At 41.4% G+C, this 23,473-nt stretch overlaps 1 protein-coding gene across 1 annotated transcript; it reads left to right on the top strand.

Annotated features, from left to right (window-relative positions):
• Nucleotides 1-23,473, top strand: LIPJ (lipase family member J). Its single transcript, XM_043598010.1, has 9 exons — nt 1-108; nt 692-809; nt 8,247-8,445; nt 9,115-9,224; nt 12,941-13,077; nt 13,439-13,585; nt 17,787-17,858; nt 21,618-21,689; nt 23,174-23,473. The coding sequence occupies exons 1-9, from the start codon at nt 4-6 to the stop codon at nt 23,405-23,407; spliced, it is 1,194 nt and encodes a 397-aa protein (XP_043453945.1). The 5' UTR covers nt 1-3; the 3' UTR covers nt 23,408-23,473.

The following is a 23,473-nucleotide window of genomic DNA, read 5'->3' on the forward strand; positions in this document are numbered from 1 at the left end:
CAAATGTGGTACCTTTTCAAAGTGATGTCTTTCATTTTAATTCTTGGGACTACTCATGGTGCCTTTCGATCCCGAAGATCTGTAAACCCTGAAGCAAACATGAATATCGTAAGCTGCTAGGAAATAAATGCTAAGTTGCCAAAAATAACAGGGAATACTACTATTTCTTTAATTAGGGGGTGCTTTTATTTTAATAGATCTGCAGTCAAATTTACATCCTCGCATTTGTATATTTTGATATGAGTCAGCCCATAGTCCCCATTTACTGTTCTGTAGCTTTAGGCTTATTTTGTCCCTGGATGAAAACATATATAAATATTTATGGAGGACTTACAAATTCTCTTTTGTATACACGCCTAAACATACAAATTTCAGACCTAAGCTTACCTATGAGCATAGACATACAAACATCTTTGAATAAACATATATTTTTAAATTGTATCTGGTTGAGTAAAAGCATGATCGATTAGTAGTTAGAAAAAAATAATGTATAAGACTGATGAATATAATGTATAACACCTTGGTAGGTGTTCTATAAATATCTATTACTGAAGGCATCAATGAACTAGTGAAAAAAATAGTCCTAATGTTGAGACGGTATGAAGGTCCATTATTACATTAATAGGTTACATTGTTATCACATTACATTAACAGACCAACATACCAAAAGGTTTCCTTTTTCTTTATCTAGAGCCAAATTATTTCCTATTGGGGCTACCCAGGTGAAGTGCATGATGTTGTAACTGAAGATGGTTATATCCTTGGCCTTTATAGAATTCCTTATGGGAAGGCGAACAATGACAATTCAGGTAATATTCAATCGAGAACACATTGGTGACTTTCTGGGACCTGAGATTCTTCACTTTGCCACTTCTTTTCAGTAAGTTTAGGACAAGAAAAGCATTTAAAGGTTAAGTGCACCGAAAACTTCGCATACAAGTCTCTACATGCCTCAAAAAGAGAATGTGATTTTCCACTGGTTTCCGGTTCACAGAGGGTTTTGTTGTGTGTGTGGTTTTTTTTAATGTTTATTTATTGTTGAGAGAGAGAGCGAGCAGAGAACAGGCAGAGAGAGACAGAGACACAGAATCTGAAGCAGGCTTCAGGCTCTGAGCTGTCAGCACAGAGCCCGACATGGGTCTGGAACTCTTGACCCGCGAGATCATGAACTGACCCAAAGTCCAATGCTTAACCAACTGGGCCACCCAGGAGCCTCTGGAATGGTTTTAGAGTGAGGTGGAACACAAATTGTTCCACGTTTTCTTTGTGGATCACTCTACTCATACGTGTTGATTCACGACAAGTTCTTTGTTTCATGAGGGGTTAGAAATGTAACAGGGTAACATTATTCTGTAGGTTTGAAAAATGGCTGGTAAAAATTTCTGTCCTCGTCTTTCGGCTCTCTTGTCTACGAATAGCAAAGAGATCAGGTTGGTAATAGCCTCATGGTTCTTTACTCCAACAATAAGGTACATCACTGTCAGAAAGTGAGGTGAAAACATAAAGTACTAAAATTTGTCACGAGGATTATAATTCTGTATCGGCCACTTATGAGCAGAATATGTAACAGATTACTTCTGCTTACTCATCTAATTGCTCAAATAAAAACCAACCTGTTTTGGGCTGCCTTGGTGGCCCAGCCGGTTAAGCGTCTGACTTTTGATTTTGGCTCAGGTCATGATCTCCTCCTGGTTTGTCGGTTTGAGCCCCGCATCGGGCTCTGTGCAGACAGCTCAGAGCTTGGTGCCTGCTTTGGATTCTGTGTCTCCCTCTCCCTCTGTCCCTCCTCCTCTCATGCTCTGTCTCTCTCTCTCTCAAAAATAAATAAACATTAAAGAGAATTTAAAAAACAACAGTCCGCCTTTTTTTTCTTTCCTCTTTAGATTTTCTCCCTGAGAAGAATGTTTCTCATATTATAGAATACCATCTCAAGTTCTCATTTTGAATATTAAAGAACATTTCAGAGAAGATATTAATTTGAAACCACCTCGACCAATGTAATTCGGGATCCCTATAAAGGTCACAGCTACTGGACAGAAAATATTCACATAGATTTAACATAATCATAGTGATCACTTTTCAGGGTATGATCTAATTTCACGAATACTGTAATAAAATATTCAAAGGGAATCTAAAAATGCAGTAAGGGCTTTAGAGTTGTCTAGAAGCAGGGCCAGAGACAGAGATTCAGGTGCATGTGATTTATTGCTGGTCTACCGTCAGGAGAAGGTCCTGTGGAAATCAGGGGAGGGCAGGAAGGAGCTAAGGAAGGATGGGACTCAGCTAAGTCCAGATGCAATCTGATCTCAGAGGAGCTCGTGGGTCCGTGAACTGACTACCAAAGTGGTCCCACCTTGAAGTTAGGGAATTAGCCTCACTCTCCATGTTGCCACACCTTTGCCTGAAGGCTACTCATAGAAATAGATATAATCTCCTGCGTGAGGCAACTGCCACTCGCCCGGGGCCAATCCTACACAGAAAGGGGCAATAATGAACACTCAGAAAGTAAAACCCACAGCAACTAGAAGAACGGTCCCCCTGCTTAGTAAAGGAAATCTAGATGGGGCACCAAAATAACAGAGTGCACCCCTTGTGTTGCTAGATCCGTCTGTTTTTCACATTAAGTTTATTTCATCCCGGTACAGGTTTTCCAGGATTTTGGAAGGTCCAAATTTCTGGGAAAACTTACAAGAGGAGGGAGGGGGGAAGAAATTATGACATCTGCTTTTGCAGGTGACCCTAAGGCCATGACTGGTACTCATACATTCCCAACTGTATTACCCAGTGTCGATTCCCCTCCCTCTGAGCTGTCTTCCCTGATGTGGCCATCCAGGTCCTCATCCCTAAGGGCTACCGTGTCCATAACAGGTCACGGTTGTAGTATTTACACACTTACAGGTGAGACAAGGCACGGGAGTAACAACAAAAGATATCCCAGTGAATCACATGAATACCAAATGTATTTTTCTATCCTCATTCTGCATCAGAAGCCCTACCTCCTCATGATGATCAGGACCCATTACTCCTGCCCATGTAGTGATTCTTTTCCTTGCCCCCAAGTCTTCCAACATGAGGAGCCCAAAGTGACCAGGCGGCAGTCATAGCTTGCTTCTTTCTTTTCTTCTTTCTTTTCTTTTCTTTTCTTTTCTTTTTTCTTTTCTTTTCTTTTCTTTTTTCTTTTCTTTTCTTTCTTTTCTCTTCTTTTCTTTCTTTTCTCTTCTTTTCTTTCTTTTCTTTTCTTTTCTTTTCTTTTTTCTTTTCTTTAGATGTTTACTTCATGAGCTAGTGGAAGTGTTTTTTGCCTTAAACCAGGACCTCCAGATCTGAAGAGCCTTAAATTGTGAGGACAGAAAGTGCAAACCCCTGAGTGAGTTACTGGGTATTAGTGTCACACCTAATCCCTTATTTCTCAGATTCATGTGTTCTACCAATTAGGGGAAGCAGCACTATGTTCTGGGCGTTTGTTTAAGGTATATAATGAGTCCTGAAGGATCAAACCCGTGCTTACAGGACTTCATCTCCCAGGTGGCTTCTCTACCGGGGTGTTGTTTCATTGCTCTGCGAGGCTGACAGCCTCGTGAGGGTTGTTATGTGGTAAAACCAGTGGCCTTCTAATGAACGCACCCTCTTTGACCTGGAGTGAATTCCTTTATTCAAAGTAATATCATGAGGGGTTCCATATTTGTAGATCAGACGTTCCATGAACTCTTGAACAGTAGTGCCGGGTGTGGTTCTGTGTGGTAAGAAAGGGAAATCATAGCAGAAACAGATACCAATCCTAGTCATAGTGAACTGTGACCCTTTCTAGGAGAGAAAGGGTCTGATGTACACAACTGGTCTCCAAGCGGCTGGTTTGGTCTTTTCAGGGGGTGCTACTGTGTAAGATCTCCTTTGCAGACAGGTTAGACATACTGCCCGGGCAGTAGCTAGATCTGCTTTGGTGAGGGGCCCACACTGGGGGGCCAGTTTAGTCTACATCTCTGTCATCATGGCTCCTCCTTGGTGAGAAGCCCAAACTGGGGCAGCCGGTTTAGTCTACATCTCTGTCTTTATGGCCACTCTTTTTGTGAGCCCCCTGCATAGCACTGGGGTGGCCAAGACCACTGTCCAGCTGACATCTGCTGTTGAGTCATCCTATGCGCTTTTGGTTGGCTAGTGTGCCCTGGGAAGTACTCGTTTCCCTCCCCCGACTGAGTATTGTTCTGGAGGGCAGATGGGGAAAAGACCAGAGGAGAGTGTCTTACCTTCCTGCGACAACTGCACCACAATGGACACTTCTGTAAGACTCTTTCCAATCTTTTCTGTGAAGTTCATGTAGGGTTCATGGGATGGAGCTCATAGGATGATATGGACTTTCCCCATTTCGACTGTACCCTGTCCTTCACACCCTGTCCTGCCCTTGGAGCCAGAGAACTGGCCTTCACTAATTCTTCAATTATTCTTCCCAAACTATTCATATTGGGTATCCCCCATGAAGAAGGGCTATGTCTCCTCTTTCCCTGTAAGCACCTGTCTCTCCTCAGATTTGGGGCCAGATTTTTGCTCTGTGAATCAGCTCCCTGATTTGTATATTATATATATATATGTGTATATATATATATATATATGTGTGTATATATATATATATCAGGGATATATATATTTATATATATAAATATACATATATAATTATATATATAATTATAATATATATAATTATAATTATAATAATATTTATAATTATAAGTATAATTATATATAATTATAATATATAATAAAGATATATATAAATATAATTATAATAAATATAATTATAATAATATATTATAATATAATATATAATATATATTATATAATATAATTTATAATTATATATAATATATAATATAATTATATATAATATATAATATAATTATATAATATATAGTTATAATAAATATAATTATAATAATTATATATAAATATAAATATAATTTAAATATAGTAATAGTTATAATAATACATAATTATATATTTATATTATATATGTGTATATATATATACACATATATATAAAAGCAATATTTTTTCCAGTTTATTATACATCCCAAAACGGAAGTAGAAGTTCTCCACTTCTGAGCTTTTAAATTTTGCTGATGTCCTCACCAGAGTATTTTTTTCAACCTGGTAGGTGTTCTATCCTGTGGGCTCTCCCAAGGCACGTTAAATCAGTTGGTGGGTGTTCTTTTCTCATTCAATAGATTAGCCTCCGTATCTTTTCTGCCACAGTCTGCTTTCTTGTTCTGGAATTGTCTAAGCTTCTGAGAAACCCTGGCAGAGTATGAGGACTGACCCCTGGAACCACTGTGGCTGTGTTAAATCTTGTATCGTAGGAACGCACTCACGTATGAACAAACTCTCCCTTATCCGGCATATCCGTATGTATATGTTTCCTTTCTATCTAACATTTAGGCGGACTCTTCCAACTTCTGCGGTCGTATACGTATTAGCCAGATTTTGTAGCTCTCTCAGCCTACAATCTCACCTCTCCCTCAGCAGACCCAACACGCTCCAGTCCAGCCACTGGGGACCTCAACCAGTGCTGGTGATGGAGTATCCAGGAAGGCACTGGGGAGGATCTTCAGGAGGAGAAGACCTGTTCTGAAAGATAAGTCAGAGGGGGCATTATGCTCGAACAAAGAGGAGTGGGTTCAGGGAACCCTGAAATGTAAGCTTCCAAAGTTCTCATTCAGTCTCAGAGTCCAACTTCCCCTGTCAAAGCCCTGAATATGACATAGATTCTTTCCAGCGCTGACAGTTCAACCTTCCCGAAGTCCCACTCTCCTGGCAATTAGTTCATGACCATGACTCCGGTTGAAATCAGTTTGCCCTCTGACTGTAGACGACGAGGTGCTGAAATGCCACTGAAAAGGTCTTAGGACTTGCACCCTTTGCTTTGAAGTGGTGAGTGATTGCCCCGGGTCTGCAATTTTCTCTCTTTAAAACACCATTGGCACTCAACAACAGCCGCCTGCTCCCCCAGACCTCATAATTACGTTTCCTCTGTGCTTCCTCACTGTCACAGATACTGAGCAAGCCAGTCACCCCTTTCCTGTATCGGCACAGGAAACATGAATATCTTAGCCACTGGGCTAAGCACCACAACATCCAATGTTCTTTCAGTCTCTACCTACAATCAGTGACAGGTCCTCATTGTCGGCCAACCAGCAAGGAAACCAACTCCACATCCCGTCCTTAAATGTCTACTTCCTGGGTCACTTTCAGTAGTACGTCTAGGTCAAGTTCCCTAGAAACAGAGCCCGTGGCAGGGATTTGAAGGTATGTGATTTATTGAGGGGAATCTCAGGGAAAAGGAGATAGGAGAAGCAGAAGAGAACAGAGGATGGGGCCCCTGGCTTTCTAAGTGGTTAAGCGTCTGACTTCAGCTCAGGTCATGATCTTGTGGTTCGTGAGTTCAAGCCCCGCATCGGGCTCTGTGCTGACAGCTCAGAGCCTGGAGCCTGCTTTGAATTCTGTGTCTCCCTCTCTCTCTGCCCCTCCCCTGCTCATAATCTCTCTCTCAGAAATAAATAAACATTAAAAACAATTTTCTTCATAAATAACTTTTAAAAAAGAAGAGAGCAGAGGAAGGAGTTAAGCAAATATGTGGTCTCGCCTGGAGTCTAGCCTCCCCTTCCATCCCTTGGGGTGATACACAACACGAAGTACATCAGAGTTGGTCCAACCCAGAAGCAAGGGACTCAGCTCTCTGTACCTTTGTGTCAGTTGGTTGAGAAGGTGGCCTCCTTCCTCCTGTGGTGTGGAAGCTCCCTTTCAGCCAACACCGTACATTCTCAGTCTCCCCCGAGAAGGGGCAGCCGGGTACAGCTTGGTAACACGATAGCTGGTGGGCGCAAACATCAGCCTGGTCAGTGGGTCTGTGCGGGGCGCCCACAGCATTGGGGCAGTAGACGCTAATGATGCGGATTATGCGTAAATCACAATTCGGGGCTTAACAAAGTTACTCGTGAGCACATTTAACATTACTCAAAAGGTGTTATTTCCCAAAAAGCTTGCAAGCATAATCAGAGTTCTGGGAACTCCGTTGGGTAACTAGCACAGTGGTTCTAATGATAACACATATATTGAATATGTCTGTGAAAATGTGATTATAAAGTCATCTTACGAAATGGAAGAGTGGGAAAATCATATACAATATAATATTTTATGCAATATGCTATTTAAAATGGATATGAGTGCTCCCATCACTCTTAGATATTTGAATAATCCTTAAAAGTTTATATATTTAGGGGCATCTGGGTGGCTCAGTCGGTTAAGCATCTGACTCTTTATTTCAGCTCTGGTCATGATCTCACTGCTCATGAGTTCGAGCCCTGCATCAGGCTCTGCACTGACAGCACGGCACCTACTGGGGATTCTCTCTCTCCCTCTCTCTCTGCCCCTACTCCCCTTGCATGCATTCTCCGCCCCCCCCCTCTCTCTCTCTCAAAATAAATAGACTTTGAAAAAAGTTGATGTATTTAAATGAGACACGGCCTAATTATGCACTTGGTCATTTGAAAAATATCCATTAGTAAACTAAGGCGTTTAAACTAATGTGTTTAGGGGCGCCTGGCTGGCTCAGTCGGTTAAGCGTCCAGCTTCAGCTCAGGTCACGATCTCGCGGTCCGTGAGTTCGAGCCCCGCGTCGGGCTCTGGGCTGATGGCTCAGAGCCTGGAGCCTGCTTCTGATTCTGTGTCTTCCTCTCTCTCTGCCCCTCCCCCATTCATGCTCTGTCTCTCTCTGTCCCCAAAATAAATAAACATTAAAAAAATAAAATAAAATAAAATAAAATAAATAAACTAATGTGTTTAACACATTATATCTCTGACATAGAATGGGACTAAACATTAATAATTTACCCTATTTCTACAATATAAAATTAAACAAATTTTTTTAATCTCCAAACTGTCATGTATTAAAGATTGAATTTCCCATGAGCTAGTTACACAGATATTATAAAATTCATTTAAAAATTTTTTTAATCTTTATTTATTTTTGAGAGAGAGACAGAGTGTGAACTGGGGAAGGAGCAGAGAGAGAGAGAGACAGAATCCGAAGCAGGCTCCAGGCTCCGAGCTGTCAGCCCAGAGCCCGACGCGGGGCTGGAACTCACTGACTGCGAGATCATGACCTGAGCCGAAGTCGGACGCTTAACCGACTGAGCCACCCAGGCGCCCAGATATTATAAAATTTAAAAAGAAATTCTCTGCATCTTTCTTTCCAGCTCAGAAACTTGTCGTATACTTGCAACATGGCTTGTTGACATCTGGCAGCAGCTGGATTTCCAACCTTCCCAACAACAGCCTGGGTTTCATTCTGGCCGATGCCGGTTATGACGTGTGGCTGGGGAACAGCCGAGGGACTACGTGGTCCAGGAAACACCTGTACCTGAAAACAAACTCCAAGGAATTCTGGGCCTTCAGGTACCAATAAACTCAAATAATGTTTCCTTTTATTTGATAAGCGTATCGAACGTTTGATTTGGTTTTTAAATGAAATGAAATAGAATGCGGCTCTTTTCTCAGTCAGGTCTCTTAACAGACCATCAACGTGGATGCAAATTTTGGCTTGAAAATTAAAGAGCGCTTGTCGGATTTTAAGCCTGTTTCTCCTTTTTCAGTAGTGACCTTCCTTGGCCAACCCCACCCTTCCTTCAACCATTCTTTTCCTCCATTACACTTAGTGTATCTCCCTGTACATAGAATACACGAACACCCTCTTTATAAGACTATCTTAGGGAGGGGCGCCTGGGTGGCTCAGTCGGTCGGGCATCCAACTTCGGCTCAGGTCACGATCTCGCTGTCCGTGAGTTCGAGCCCCGTGTCGGGCTCTGTGCTGACAACTCAGAGCCTGGATCCTGCTTCAGATTCTGTGTCTTTCTCTCTTCTCTGCCCCTCCCCACTCATGCTCTGTCTCTCTATCTCTCAAGAATACCTAAACATTAAAAAAAAATTTTTTTTTAAAGACTATCTTGGGGCTATTTTATTTCCTTGACTTTGTGTTCTCACGGAAGTTTGTGTTAACAGCCCGTTAGTAGCAAGGGAATTTCAACGTTCTTTTTTCTTTTTTTGTCTTTTTTTTTTTTTTTGTAGTTTTGATGAAATGGCTAAATACGACCTCCCCGCCTCCATTGACTTCATTGTGAAGCACACGGGACAAAAGGAAATATTTTACGTGGGCCATTCCCAGGGCACCACTATCGGTATGGTGCTAATGTTCCTTAAGGACTCTTGCAGGGTCTACAGGCATCCTTCTCCAGGGTGTGGGTGAACTTCCAGAGCTGCGAGGGAAGTAAAGGAGAGCCGGAGGCAGGAATGCCACAGCAGCGCCTGGCAGCTTCCCCCCCCTTCCCTTCTACCTTATCTTCTCTAGTCACAAACAATGGATTGTCAATAACATGTTGTTTGCGGTTTTGTTGGTTTCCAAGGGTACGAAAGTTGGCTATGCATCTCGAGATCATGACTGCCTCTTGGGCTACAAATAGAAATTTCATACCGACTCTTATTGTTTAAATGTAGCAAAGGACGTTGGGAGGGAGAGACTTGAAAGGGAAGTTTATGTTTATGCATTCAGGGTGGATGAGACTTAAGATGTGCACAAGGGCGAGGAAGGTCATCACATGTTTAAAGACGACTAGAAAAGAGCTGCCCACAGCTCACGGCCGTCATACTTCTGGCTCATGCGTCACAGCTTCACTTTCAGGAAAACAAATACATTCCCTAAGACCTAACATAATTCTCTTACGTGGTATGCTAAACTTTTGTACTTTCACCCTTTCCACTTTGGAAGTTACAAAGGCCATTTTATGATAGAAGCCAATATTAACTGAGTCTGTTCTAGGCTGAAAACTATCATTTTCTTATGAGAATATTCCATTTCCCGCTTTATTTTTTTTCAACGTTTATTTATTTTTTGGGGGACAGAGAGAGACAGAGCATGAACAGGGGAGGGGCAGAGAGAGAGGGAGACACAGGATCGGAAACAGGCTCCAGGCTCTGAGCCATCAGCCCAGAGCCCGAGGCGGGGCTCGAACTCACGGACCGCGAGATCGCGACCTGGCTGAAGTCGGACACTTAACCGACTGCGCCACCCAGGCGCCCCCCATTTCCCGCTTTAAAAGATGTGTTGAGTAACAGTCTAATCCCATTTTCCATTGATCTGTTCTCTGATGTTAGTTAGCCATGTGTCGGTTATCTGGAACCAGGAATCCTGGAAAATCATGAAATAAGAAGCAAGTGGGTTACGTGTTAGAGCTTATCGACTCATACTATGATATATAATTCTTTGGTTATTTGCCTTCTCGGAACTCAGAAAACAGAAAAGCTATAAAAATATTTAAGATGTGCAAATATGTAGCTTCATAAGATGACAAATAAGTGTCATATCAGTGACTCTAAACTAACAATATAATATAAAGCAGCATTCGGTATCCTCTGTGCAAGAAGGCAAGGAATTTTTAAATAAATTAAAAGTAAATATTAAACTTATTTGACATTTATTGACTCTGTCACCTAAAGTGTAAGATTCAAATACCAGAAAAACCAACTTAGCGTGTTTTCACCATTGCTACTTATACAAATGCTAAATGTTGTTTCTGGTTTTTAAACTACGTGTTAACAAGACTGTTTTATTGCTGGTTTATCACAACTTATGATCTAGGTATTATTTTTAATACTAATAATCTGCATTATGTTGTGATTGATATGCATGTCTCATACTGGGTGATTGGTAAATGTTTGATAAGGGAATTAAGAAATGAGTAAGTCAACAAATAATCCGGTGAAGAAATGGGCAGAAGACATGAATAGACACTTCTCTAAAGAAGACATCCGGATGGCCAACAGGCACATGAAAAGATGCCCAACGTCCCTCTTCATCAGGAAAATCCAAATCAAAACCACACTGAGATACCACCTCACGCCAGTCAGAGTGACTAAAATGAACAAATCAGGAGACTATAGATGCTGGAGAGGATGTGGAGAAACGGGAACCCTCTTGCACTGCTGGTGGGAATGCAAACTGGTGCAGCCGCTCTGGAAAACAGTGTGGAGGTTCCTCAAAAAATTAAAAATAGATCTATCCTATGACCCAGCAATAGCACTGCTAGGAATTTACCCAAGGGATACAGGAGTGCTGATGCATAGGGGCACTTGTACCCCAATGTTGATAGCAGCACTTTCAACAATAGCCAAACTATGGAAAGAGCCTAAATGTCCATCAACTGACTAACGGATAAAGAAGATGTGGTTTATATACACAATGGAATACTACTTGGCAATGAGAAAGAATGAAATCTGGCCATTTGCAGCAACGTGGATGGAACTGGAGGGTATTATGCTAAGTGAAATAAGTCAGGCAGAGAAAGACAGATACCGTATCTTTTCACTCCTATGTGGATCCTGATAAACTTAACAGAAGACCATGGGGGAGGGGAAGAGCAAAAAGTTACAGAGAGGGAGGGAGGCAAACCATAAGAGACTCTTAAATACTGAGAACAAACTGGCGGTTGATGGGGGGTGGGAGGGTGGGTGATGGGCATTGAGGAGGGCACCTGTTGGGATGAGCACAGGGTGTTGTATGGAAACCAATTTGATGGGGCGCCTGGGTGGCACAGTCGGTTAAGCGTCCGACTTCGGCCAGGTCACGATCTCGCGGTCCATGAGTTCGAGCCCCGCATCGGGCTCTGGGCTGATGGCTCAGAGCCTGGAGCCTGTTTCTGATTCTGTGTCTCCCTCTCTCTCTGCCCCTCCCCCGTTCATGCTCTGTCTCTCTCTGTCCCAAAAATAAATAAACGTTGAAAAAAAAATTTTTAAAGAAACCAGTTTGACAATAAATTATATTTAATATAAAAAAATTTTAAAAAATAAATAAAAAGAAAGGACTTTGCCTGGGTGGCTCAGTTGGTTAAGCACCTGACTTATGATCTCTGCTCGGGTCATGATCCCACAGTCCGTGAAATCGAGCCCCATTTTTGCCCTGCGCCGACAGCACAGAGCCCGCTTGGCGCTCTCTTTCTCCTCTCTCCTCCCTGACTCACACTCTCTGTCTCTCAAAATAAATAAACTTTAAAAAAGTATTTAAAAAAATAAAATAAAAATAAAGGACTTTAAGTCCATCAGAGTACTTACACCAGAGTACAAGCCTACATTTAGTAGTGGATTTAACTTAAATAAATAGAGCTAACCAATTGTGATAGAAGTCATACTAGAGGAAGTGACCTATATTTTATTAAATGTTTTTATCTCAAAGTTAAAAGGATTACCCTCAAGAATGTCGTAGACTTAAAACCCTTAGCTAACACCATACTCAGTGGGGAAAAACAGAGTTTTCCCCTAAGATCAGGAGCGAGACAAGCATGTCCACTCTTAGGGGCGCCTGGGTGGCTCGATCAGTTAAGAGTCTGACTTCGGCTCAGGTCATGATCTCACGGTTGGTGAGTTCAAGCCCCACATCAGGCTCTGTGCTGACAGCTCAGAGCCTGGAGCCTGCTTCGGATTCTGTGTCTCCCTCTCTTTCCGCCCCTCCCCAGCTCACACTCTGTCTGTCTCTCAAAAATAAACATTAAAAAATTTTTAAAAGAAAAAAAATGAGCAAGTCAATTATTCAAAGTCTATTGAATTTACTCTTTAAAAATTGTTTTTTTGAATATTTATTTTTGAGAGAGAGAGAGAAAGAAAGAGAGAGAGAGGACAGAGCAGGGAAGGGGCAGAGAGGGACCGAGACACAGAATCTCCAACATGCTCCAGGCTCTGAGCTGTCAGCACAGCTGACACAAGATCATGACCTGAACCAGAGTCAGATGCTTAACCACTGAGCCACCCAGGCGCCCCTGAATTTACTCTTGCTTGCCACGATGTCATTTATTACGATGGTAGTAACTGCATAAGAGTAGTTAATCTCTGTCTTATTTTCTTTCAGCTTTCATAACATTTTCCACAATACCAAAGATAGCTGAAAAAGTCAAAATATTTTTTGCCTTAGCTCCAGTTTTTTCTATTAAATACTCAAACAGCCCTTTAATCAAAATGGCATACAAGTGGAAGTCAGTGATAAAGGTATGTTATTCCTTTCCTCTACGTAGTTGATAATCCAAATGACAATATTCTCTCCTTTCAAAACGAAAGGTCTTGGCTATGTGTGAATTTAATTTTGTGATTTTATTTGCACTGGATTCTTGCTTTTGTTTCTACAAAGGAATAGGGTTTTACTTATAATACCTTTGGACATGTTATTATGAAGGAAAATCCAGCGGTCAACTTATCTCTACCTTGTGTTTCCAAGTTTTGCCCTTAATGTAAATGTTTTAAACTAATGTGAGATAATGCGTTTGATTATAAATATAGTGAACTCATCACACCATTTCCTGATTGATTATTTTGGTCTTCCAAATACAAATAAAGTAAATTTATTTTACAGGCTTTTGTTGGCAACAAAGCCTTCTTACCTAATACTTCATTTAAAAGATTTGTTGGTTCAAAGCTGTGTCCACTAAAGATTTTTGGCAAGATTTGCCGTGAGGTCTTGTTTTTGATGTATGGATGTGACCTGGAGAACTTAAATATGGTAAGAACAAGTTGAATTTGAAATGTATTTTGTCAGTTTTTAGAAAGCAGCTCGTAACAGTGCCTTGTGTGTTATTTTGTGATTTTCCCATATATACTGATAGTTAGATTCTTAGTCTTTCTGATTTTGTGACTGTACCAACATTCTGAAACTGATCAGCATTAGTATGTTGAGATAATTTTGCTTTCGCATTTGTCTTGCTCTCTGTAAAGAACAGAGGGCAGCCGCTGTGATGGGTATCTTTACTGGTCTTTGCTTCTGGGTGTTAGTTTCCCAAAATTTCTTGTATTTGTCTTCTATCACTTGTTTGTCACAACTCCTACTCTTTTGTTTTTAAGTTTATTTACTTATTTTGAGAGCAAGAGACTATGAGTGGGGGGAAGGGCAGAGAGAGAGGACAGAGAGGATCCCAAGCAGGTTCCATGCTGTCAGCACAGAGCCCAACGTGAGGCTCGATCCCATGAACCGTGAGATCATGACCTCAGCCAACATCGAGAGCCAGACACTTAACTGACGGAGTCACCCAGGCGCTCCCACAGCTTCTACTCTTATATCTTGGTTCCTAACATTCCTTCCCTTTCTTGTTGATCTCTTTGTAATTAGCATTAGTGCCCGCTAATTATCTTACATGCTCCTGGCATTTGTCAAAATTCCTGCAGTGGAAAACTGTTTCAGTGCTCAAGCCCCTATTACCGAGGCCCTATGGGTTGGTTGTATCTACATTCTATTACAGATGTAGGCATTCACTCTAAGACTTTTTCAGCACATTAGATTTAAAAATCCAGATTTGGCAGGGGCAGTTGCAGCATTTAGACTAGTGGTTGGTTCCTGCACCTGTACGATTTAATAATTTCTCAGTGAGAACCAATCTATTCATTCAAAGAAAGAGAAGTTGTCAAGATGCCCATTCTTACCAACTCAGTCCATAGATTCAATGCAATCGCAATCAAAGTCCCAGGAGGTTATTTTGAGGATATTGACAAACTGCTTCCAAAGTTTATAGAGAGAAGCAAAACTGAGAGTTACCAACACAGTATTGAAGGGAAAGACAGAGTTGAAGGACGGATACTACTCAACCCCAAGACTTATTATTAAGCTACAGTCACCTACAGTCATAGTGTGGAATGAGTGAGAGAAGAAACTACTAGATCAGTGGAAGAGAATAGAGTGCCCAGAAATAGAGCCCCATAAGTATCATCAACAGAGCTCTGACAGAGGAGAAAAGGCCATGCGATAGAAAAATGACAGTCTTGGGGCGCCTGGGTGGCGCAGTCGGTTAAGCGTCCGACTTCAGCCAGGTCACGATCTCGCGGTCTGGGAGTTCGAGCCCTGCGTCAGGCTCTGGGCTGATGGCTCAGAGCCTGGAGCCTGTTTCTGATTCTGTGTCTCCCTCTCTCTCTGCCCCTCCCCTGTTCATGCTCTGTCTCTCTCTGTCCCAAAAATAAATAAACGTTGAAAAAAAAATTTAAAAAAAAAAAAAAAGAAAAATGACAGTCTCTTCAACAAATGGTGTTGGAGTTGGAACAAGCAGATGTCCACGTGCAAAAAAAATTTCTAGACACAAACTTTACACCCTTCACAAAATTAACTTGAATTCGGATCATAGAGCTAAGTGTGAGATGCAAAACTGTAAAACTCCTAGAAGATAACATGAGGAAAAAACCTAGATGGCCTTGGGCATGACAATGACCACCAGGGTGCTACATGTGTTACAACTGATGAACATACATTGACACATCGTAAGTACCCCAAATCTATAGTTTACAGTAGGGCTCACTCTTGGCGTTCTACATTCTAACAAATGTATAATGACATGTATCTACCATTATGGTATCATATAGAATAGTTTCATTGCCCTAAAAATCCTTTGTATTTCACCGATTCATCCCTGCCTACTCAGCTCTTGGCAATCATTGATCTTTTCACTGTACCCACAGTTTTGTCTTTTCCTACTTGGAATCCCACAGCTTGTAACCCTTTCAGATTGTCTTCTTCCCCTTAGTAACACACATTTAAGGTTCCTCCATGTCTTTTCATGGGTTGGTAGCTCATTTATTTTTAGTGCTGAAAAATATTCTCATGTCTGGATGTATCACAGTTTACCTATGCACCTGCTAAAGGACATTTTGGTTCACGTGTTGACAATTATGAATAAAGATGTTATAAACATCAGTGTGCAGATTTTGTGTGAATGTACATTTTCAACTCCTCTGGATAAATACCAAGGAGCGTGATTGCTAGATTGTATGCTAAGGACTCCTGTTGCTTTATAAGAGACCCACCAATGTGTTTTCCAAAGTGGTTGTGCCATTTTGCGTTACCCTCAGCAATGAATGAGAATCCCCGCTTCTCCATATCCTCACCATTTGGTGCTCACAGTGTATTGGACTTTTATCATTTTAGCAGGTGTATAGTCATCTCTTACTGTTCTTTTGAATTGCATTTCCCTGATAACGTATAATGTCGAGCATCTTTTCATGGTCATTTGCTATCTGTGTATCTATTTGATGAGGTACCTGTTAAAGTCTTGGCCCATTTGTAAATTGGGTTGTTTGTTTCCTCATTGTTGAGTTTGAAGAGTTCTTTGCATTTTGAGAGTAACAATCCTTTACAGATGTATCTTTTGCAAATATTTTCTTCCAGTCTGCGGCCTGTCGTCTAATTCTCTTGATACGGTCTTTTGCAAAGTAGAAATTTTTAAGCTTATTGAAGGCCAGCTTGTCAGTTACTTTCTTTCACAGATTGTGCCTCTGGTATTGTATCTAAAAAGTCATCACTAAACTCAAAGCCAGCTAGATTCTCTCTGCTATGTTACCTCCTTGGAGTTTCATAGTTTTGAGTTTGACATTTAGGTCTGTATTCCATTTTGACTCCTTTCACTCTTGTGAAGGGTGTAAGGTCTGTGTCTAGATTCTTTTTGTTTTTTTCTTTTTGCATGTGGCTATCTAGGTGTTCCAACACCATTTATTGAAGAGATTGTTGTGTCTCCATTGCATTGTTTTTTCTCCTTCGTCAAAGATTAGTTGACTCTATTTATGGGGGTCTATTTTGGGGCTCTCTGTTCCATCTATGGATCTCTTTGTCCATTCTTTCACCAATACCACACTGTCTTGATCCCTGTCGCTTTGTAGGAAGTCTTAAAGTCAATTAGAGTCAGTCCTCCAACCTTCTTCTTCCCTCACAATATTGTGTTGGCTATTCTGGGTCTTCTGCTTCTCCATCTGGACTTTAGAAGCAGTCTGGGGGTTGTTGATTTCCTTAAAATAACATGCTGACACGTTGATAGGATAACATTGACGTTATATGTCTTGGTCACTGACTGAGGTTCCCAGGGACTCTGTAGGCAAATGCAAACCTACGTTGACATGAAGGCTACTCTATTTGTGGTCGCTTCATTTTTGAGTTGTGTGAAACTTCGGGACCCCAGTTTGTCACAGAGAGAGTTTCTTATTAAATCTCCCAACTGCCTTTGGCAGGCCCTGGGCTGATTTTTGTTTTCTTCAACTAGCTAAGTTCTCAGAATGAAACTTCAGATCCTCTAAGGCTGGCAAAGAACTTGAAGGAAAACTGGCTTCAGTACTTTGCTTTTTTGAGGGGTCTTTGGTTTTTTTCTTGTCTATTTTTCCTGGAAAATTTTAATTTAATTTAACTTAATTTAATTTAATTTTTTAAGTCTATTTATTCATTTTGAGAGAGAGAGCATGCACGAGTGGGGGAGGGGCAGAAAGAGAGAGGCAGAGAGAGACAGAATCCCAAGCAGGCTCCACACTGTCAGCACAGAGCCTGATATGAGGCTCGAACCCACAAACCATGAGAACGCGACCTGAGCTGAAACCAAGAGTCAGATGCTTAACCAACTGAGCCACCCTGGTGCCCCCTGGTAACTTCTTCCTATATTTTCTGTTCTTTTGCCTTCAAAAAGGATGTGTATCTATGTGAGTTCCAAGAGTTCTGAATGTTTTCCATATGGGATGACGGACTATGTAACTTAGAAATCTAATAATAGCTTCTACATTAATGTAAAAACTACACATGTAGTAAGTACATTTATGTATTTAGTGGAATATAATTTAATCTTTTGTTTATATTATTTGTTTAAAAATAACTTTACATTTTCTTACAATTATTTACTTTAATAAATATCAAAGATTATGTTCTCTATGATTGGGCTAAGCGTAAAAATAATTTTTTAACCCCTCAGAGTCGTGTGGATGTGTACATGTCACATAACCCAGCAGGGACATCTGTTCAAAACATGCTTCACTGGAGTCAGGTATAACTTTTAAAGTGCATTTTGGTACGATTTTAATCTTTACTACTCTTGGTTTATCCCCCTCATTCTCGGAATCATGCCATTGTCATAGGATGATAAATTTGGAAGGATAAAATGAAACTTACATATTCGTGTAATTCTTCATAGATTATAATATGTTAATATCATAATCTATCCGGCCCTCTAACCTAAGCAACGATCAGAGCAATATAATTATTTTCTGTTTTACAAATAAGAAAATGTTAATAATTCAGAATAGTAGACTAGGAATCATCTAGGTCATGCCCCTCATTTGACTTGCCCCAAAATTCAAGGCTACTCCTTTAGAAAAAAAACCTAAGATGAGCACACAGGTGTCCCAATGTCTAGTCTGTCACTGGACTACACTTTCTCCTCTGTGAAACTGTGAAGTCCATGAGGGCCGTGAGCCAGTTTTGTTCACTTTTGTATTTGCAAGGCTGAGAGTTCTGGGGAAATAGCAGACACTTAAGAATGTTTGTTGAATGCATATTGGCGAAGAAAAAAAATCCAGTGTGAGTATCATGTCAATGTTGAGAGCCAGGATAAGATCCTAGAAAAAACACTGTACTTGAGATCAAAACACCAGATGCTTTCTCTGAACTTTACTGGCAGTGAGAGGCTGAGCAAGCTCATTTAATCTCTATGAATTCAGTTTCCTTAATTTTAAAAATGGAGTTAATAATAATGCTCTGACCTAACAAAAATATTATGAGAGTTAAACAGGGCGATGATTATGAGTGTTATTTAAACTTTATAAACACCGATGAATTTAAAGTATTGTTGAGATAGGGGTGCCAGGTGGCTAAGTCGGGTAAGCATCCAGCTTTGGCCCAGGTCATGATCTCACGGTTCGTGAGTTCAAGCCCCACAGAGCTATCAGCACAGAGGCACCTGGGTGGCTCAATCAGTTAAGTGTCTGACTCTTGATTTTGGCTCAGGTCATGATCTCACAGTTTATGGGTTCTAGCCCCATGACAGGCTCCATGCTAGCAGCATGGAGCCTGCCTGGGATTCTCATTCTCTCCTTCTCTCTCGGCCCCTCCCCTGCTTGCTCACTCTGTCTCTCTCTCTCTCTCTCTCTCTCTCAAAATAAATAAATGAACTTAAAAAAAGTTTCATTGAGATATTGGTTAAGGGCTTTCTCATTTAAAAATGTTTAAATCTAGGGGCACCTGAGTGGCTCAGTCAGTTGACTGCCCAACTTCGGCCCTGCTTGTGATCTCTCAGTCTGTGGGGTCGGGCTCTGTGCTGACAGCTCAGAGCCTGGAGCCTGCTTCAGATTCTGTGTCTCCCTCTCTCTCTGTCCCTCCCTGCTCACACTCTGTCTCTCTCTGTCTCTTGAGAATGAATAAATGTTAAAAAAATTTTTTTTACTGTTTAAATCTGTTCAGTGATTGCTTTTGAGGTAAATTATTAAAAATCTTCGGCTTACCGTTAGATTTAGCTCATTGCTGATGATAGCCAGGGCAGGAAATAGAAGCAACCTTTGCGTGCATATTGAGCACCTAGTATGTGCCCTATGTTGTTCTATGCTCACTGTACTTACCAGTGAACAAACTAAGTATCCCTGTCCTCCTTAAGCTTACATTCTAGCAGTAGATATACAGACAGTAACCAATAAGCAAAGCAAGTAAGTAAATCATCAAAACTTAAGAAGGGGCTAGAAGCTATGGAAAAATAAAGGGGGGAAAGGAGGGTAAAGAGATGAGGCATACAGGGCAGGGGATTGTGTTTTTGAATAGAGACACAGGCCAGCCTCAATGAGATGGTGACATGTGAGAAAAGACTTAAAGGCGCTGAGAAAGTTAGCAACGTGAACAACTCGGGAAGAGCATTCCGTACAGACAGAATAGCCGGTATACAGGCTGTTAGTCGGGAGCATTTCTGAGAGTCACGGCTACAAGGTCCCTCCAGCTGATGTCAGTGATTAAGGGAGGGCGGAGTAGGAAAAGGGGGCAGAAATGGAATAGAGCCAGAAAGAAACAAGAGCGCCATTGTTAGGACGCTGGCTTTCTAGCTCAAGTGAGTAGCCCCTGCAGGGTTTTGAGCAGGGAGGGGACATGATCTAATTTACGTTTTGGGGGCGCCCGGCTGGCTCACCTGGCACAGTGTGCGGCTCTTGATCTCAGGGTCGTGAGTTTGAGCCCCACGTTGGGGGTAGAGTTTACTTGAAAAAAAAGAAAGGAATACTTTGGGTGCCATGTTGGATAGGCTGAAGTGGGGCAAGAGTGGAAGCCGTGAGAAAGTTAGTAGATTACTACTGTAATCCAAATAAGAATTGGTGATGGCCTGCACCGATGTGTTCCCAGGAAGGGTGGTAAAGAGGGTTGGATTCTGAATATACATGTGTTTTGTAAACACGCAGCCAAGGACACTTAATGATGGATTCTACGCGAGGAGAGAGAGGAGAGTCTTGGATAACTACAGAAGTTCTGGCCTAAGCAACAGAACGATCCAATTGCCACTAAAGAAGATTGGGAGGTTTGGGGGTGGAGTGGGTTTGGAGGAAAGATACGATGTTGTAGTTTGGAGATGTTAAGTGTGAGACATCCGAATGATTAATCTGAAGAAGCAGTTGCGTACAGGAGTCTAGGATTTAGAAGAGACTCACAGAAGAAGACGGACGTTTTGAACACGGACGCCATTGAAAGCCAAGAGACCGGATGAGAACACGGAGTGAGTACAGATAGGGAGAAGGGGAGCAAGGCTGGAGGGCTGAGACATGGAAAGGCTCAGAGGTCAGGAAGCAGAGGCTGGATGAATATGCCAAAGAGACAAAAAAAAGGAGCAGTGAGAGAAAAATGAAAATCAAGAAATGATGGTATTGTAAAAGCCGAGTGAAAAAAAGTTCTCAACGATAGAAATGAACAACTGTCAAGTGTTGCTCCTAGGTGACATGGGAAAATTTCTGCGAATTGACCAAAGTTCTACAAATGTTAAGGTCGTAAATAACCCTGGCCATTTTGGCGGCAGGAAAGAGCTGCAGGGGAAGCAGTGTTCTCGGGGAAATCAGGTGGTCCAGACGACAAGGAGGTGAGGGAGCCCATCAGAAATGGGTTTTAAGATACAGGCTGATGACGAATTCCCGATGGTAGAGAGGGCTTTAGAGCTGGGGGGGAATTAGAATGAGACAAGATGTGGGGGCAGGGGGTGTATGGAGACCTGTCAGGTGTAGAATCCCAGAAAAAATAGTAACCCGAGAGTCTGAACCTCCTTGCAATGAAGACATTGTCAGGGGGAAAAAATGGGCATGATCAGATTAGACCTAGTAAGTTCAAAGCAGGTAGTGGTGGTGAGGCTGCAAGCATGGAGGGTGAAGCGAGGGATGGCTTCTGGCCCATTCTTTCGAGCGCTGTTGGTTGAAGCAAGGTGTTTAGGAAAGTATCACTTTAGCCCTAGTGCACTTAGTCCTAGACGCTCACTTTTGACCTCTGTGGATGAAACGGGATTTCTTGGGAAGCCTGACATTGTCCCCAAGCACACCGGCCCCCTTTAATAAGGTAGTAGACGTCGGGGGAAACATGCATTTATATGAAGATGATAGGATTATATTCTGTACGTCCCCTGCACCCCGTCTCCTACCTCTTCCATTTCTTGCCCTTTACGAGGGAAGGGAGAAGCAAAGAAGTCTACCTGCGTATGAACCAACAGACAATACTCAACGCACACCTCACGCTCTCCCCTGCCGCGCTAATAAACACATGAGTATAATCTTACTTTAAAAATTTTTTCTTTCAGCTTTTTAATTCTAGTCGCTTGAGAGCTTTTGATTGGGGCAGTCCTGTTCTGAACTGGATGCATTTTAATCAGGTACATAATTATGTCTAAGCTAAAAACTATCTCTGGGCTCAGTTCAGATGACGTTGCAATAGATAAAAGTTCATATAAAGCCCGAGAGTATAATAACAGAGTCAGAAGAACCCGCAGGTGAATGTCACCGTGATTTGTCTCCATATTGTCTCATCCAGCCAGAAGGGCATTCCCATATTTTCCCTGTATGCTACCAAATATCTTGGATAAGCCCGGAGAAGTTGACAGGCTGTAGAGTGATTCATCCCATATATATTCAATTACATATATGTTATATATATAATTGAATATTATATATTCAATTATAATATATATAATATTCAATTCAATATATATTCAATATATATTCAATATATTCAATATATAATATTCAATTATATATACATTGTTTATAATAGGCATAACTCTGTGCCTAGTTAACTAAGAAATAAAAAGCATAATATGGTTCTTGACCCTAAAACTATTTATTGTATTTGGGAAGATAAGATAAACTCATTATAATTAGGAAAATGTAAAAGTCAATGAGAAGGTGGTAAAAATTGTTGAGTAGCGGGACAGAAGTCTGGTCTGTCTCCTTCAAACTTACCCTTTTCCGCCATACTTTTCTGCCTTAGCTAAACTCCACGCTTGATGCGGCTGGTTTGTGTAAAACTCCGAAGTCAATCAGAAATCAGAATCGATAAAGTCATATTTGACTTCGACCGCTGATTTTTACCATTTACATATCAGCAATTATGCAGCCACCAAAAATTTTGATTAAAATGCTTTCACGTTTGGGGTGCCTGTGGGGCTCAGTCAGTTAAGCATCCAACTTCAGCTCAGGTAATGATCTCACAGACGGTCAGTTCAAGCCCCGCATCCGGCTCTGTGCTGACAGCTCAGAACCTGGAGCTGCTTCGGATTCTGCGTCTCCCTTTCTCTCTGCCCCTCCTCTTCTCACACTGTGTCCCTCTCTCTCAAATAAATAAACGTCAAAAAAAATTAAAATACTTTCACTCTTTACAAATGAGACCGCAAATACCTCTGTGGATTGTTTGAATGCTCTGAATTAGAGCAAACTGTCCAGTTTTGATTGGTATCTGACGTATTTCTAAGTAAAAATCATGGGGCGCCTGGGTGGCGCAGTCGGTTAAGCGTCCGACTTCAGCCAGGTCACGATCTCGCGGTCCGTGAGTTCGAGCCCCGCGTCGGGCTCTGGGCTGATGGCTCGGAGCCTGGAGCCTGTTTCCGATTCTGTGTCTCCCTCTCTCTCTGCCCCTCCCCCGTTCATGCTCTGTCTTTTTCTGTCCCAAAAATAAATAAAAAACGTTGAAAAAAAATCGTAGTAACAATTCTTTCCTATCCATTGCTTCCACGGTAATAATTATTTTAGAATCAGCTTATTTTACAATGGTGTATTAATTCATCATTTAAAGAATCAGTAAAGAACACCTTCTGTGTATCATTTTCGGTGACGACTCTTGTTTCTACCCATTGATGTTTAGACAACGTCTCCATTTTACAACGTGACATGCATGAATGTGTCAACCTCAACTTGGAACGGGGCCCGTGACGTGTTGGCTGATCCTCAAGATATTAATAATCTACTTTCTGAAATCACAAACCATATTTACCACAAAACCATTTCTTCCTACAATCATATAGACTTCTTGTTCGGATTGGATGTGTATCATCAAGTTTACCGTGAAATCATTGACATTATCCAAGGCACTCTGTAGAGAACCACGGTCCTCTGTGTTGAAGGATCTACATAGTTTCTATTAAAACCCAATCATCTCCTCTTA

The sequence above is a fragment of the Prionailurus bengalensis genome, chromosome D2, assembly GCF_016509475.1.
Source record: "Prionailurus bengalensis isolate Pbe53 chromosome D2, Fcat_Pben_1.1_paternal_pri, whole genome shotgun sequence".
NCBI lineage: Eukaryota > Metazoa > Chordata > Mammalia > Carnivora > Felidae > Prionailurus > Prionailurus bengalensis.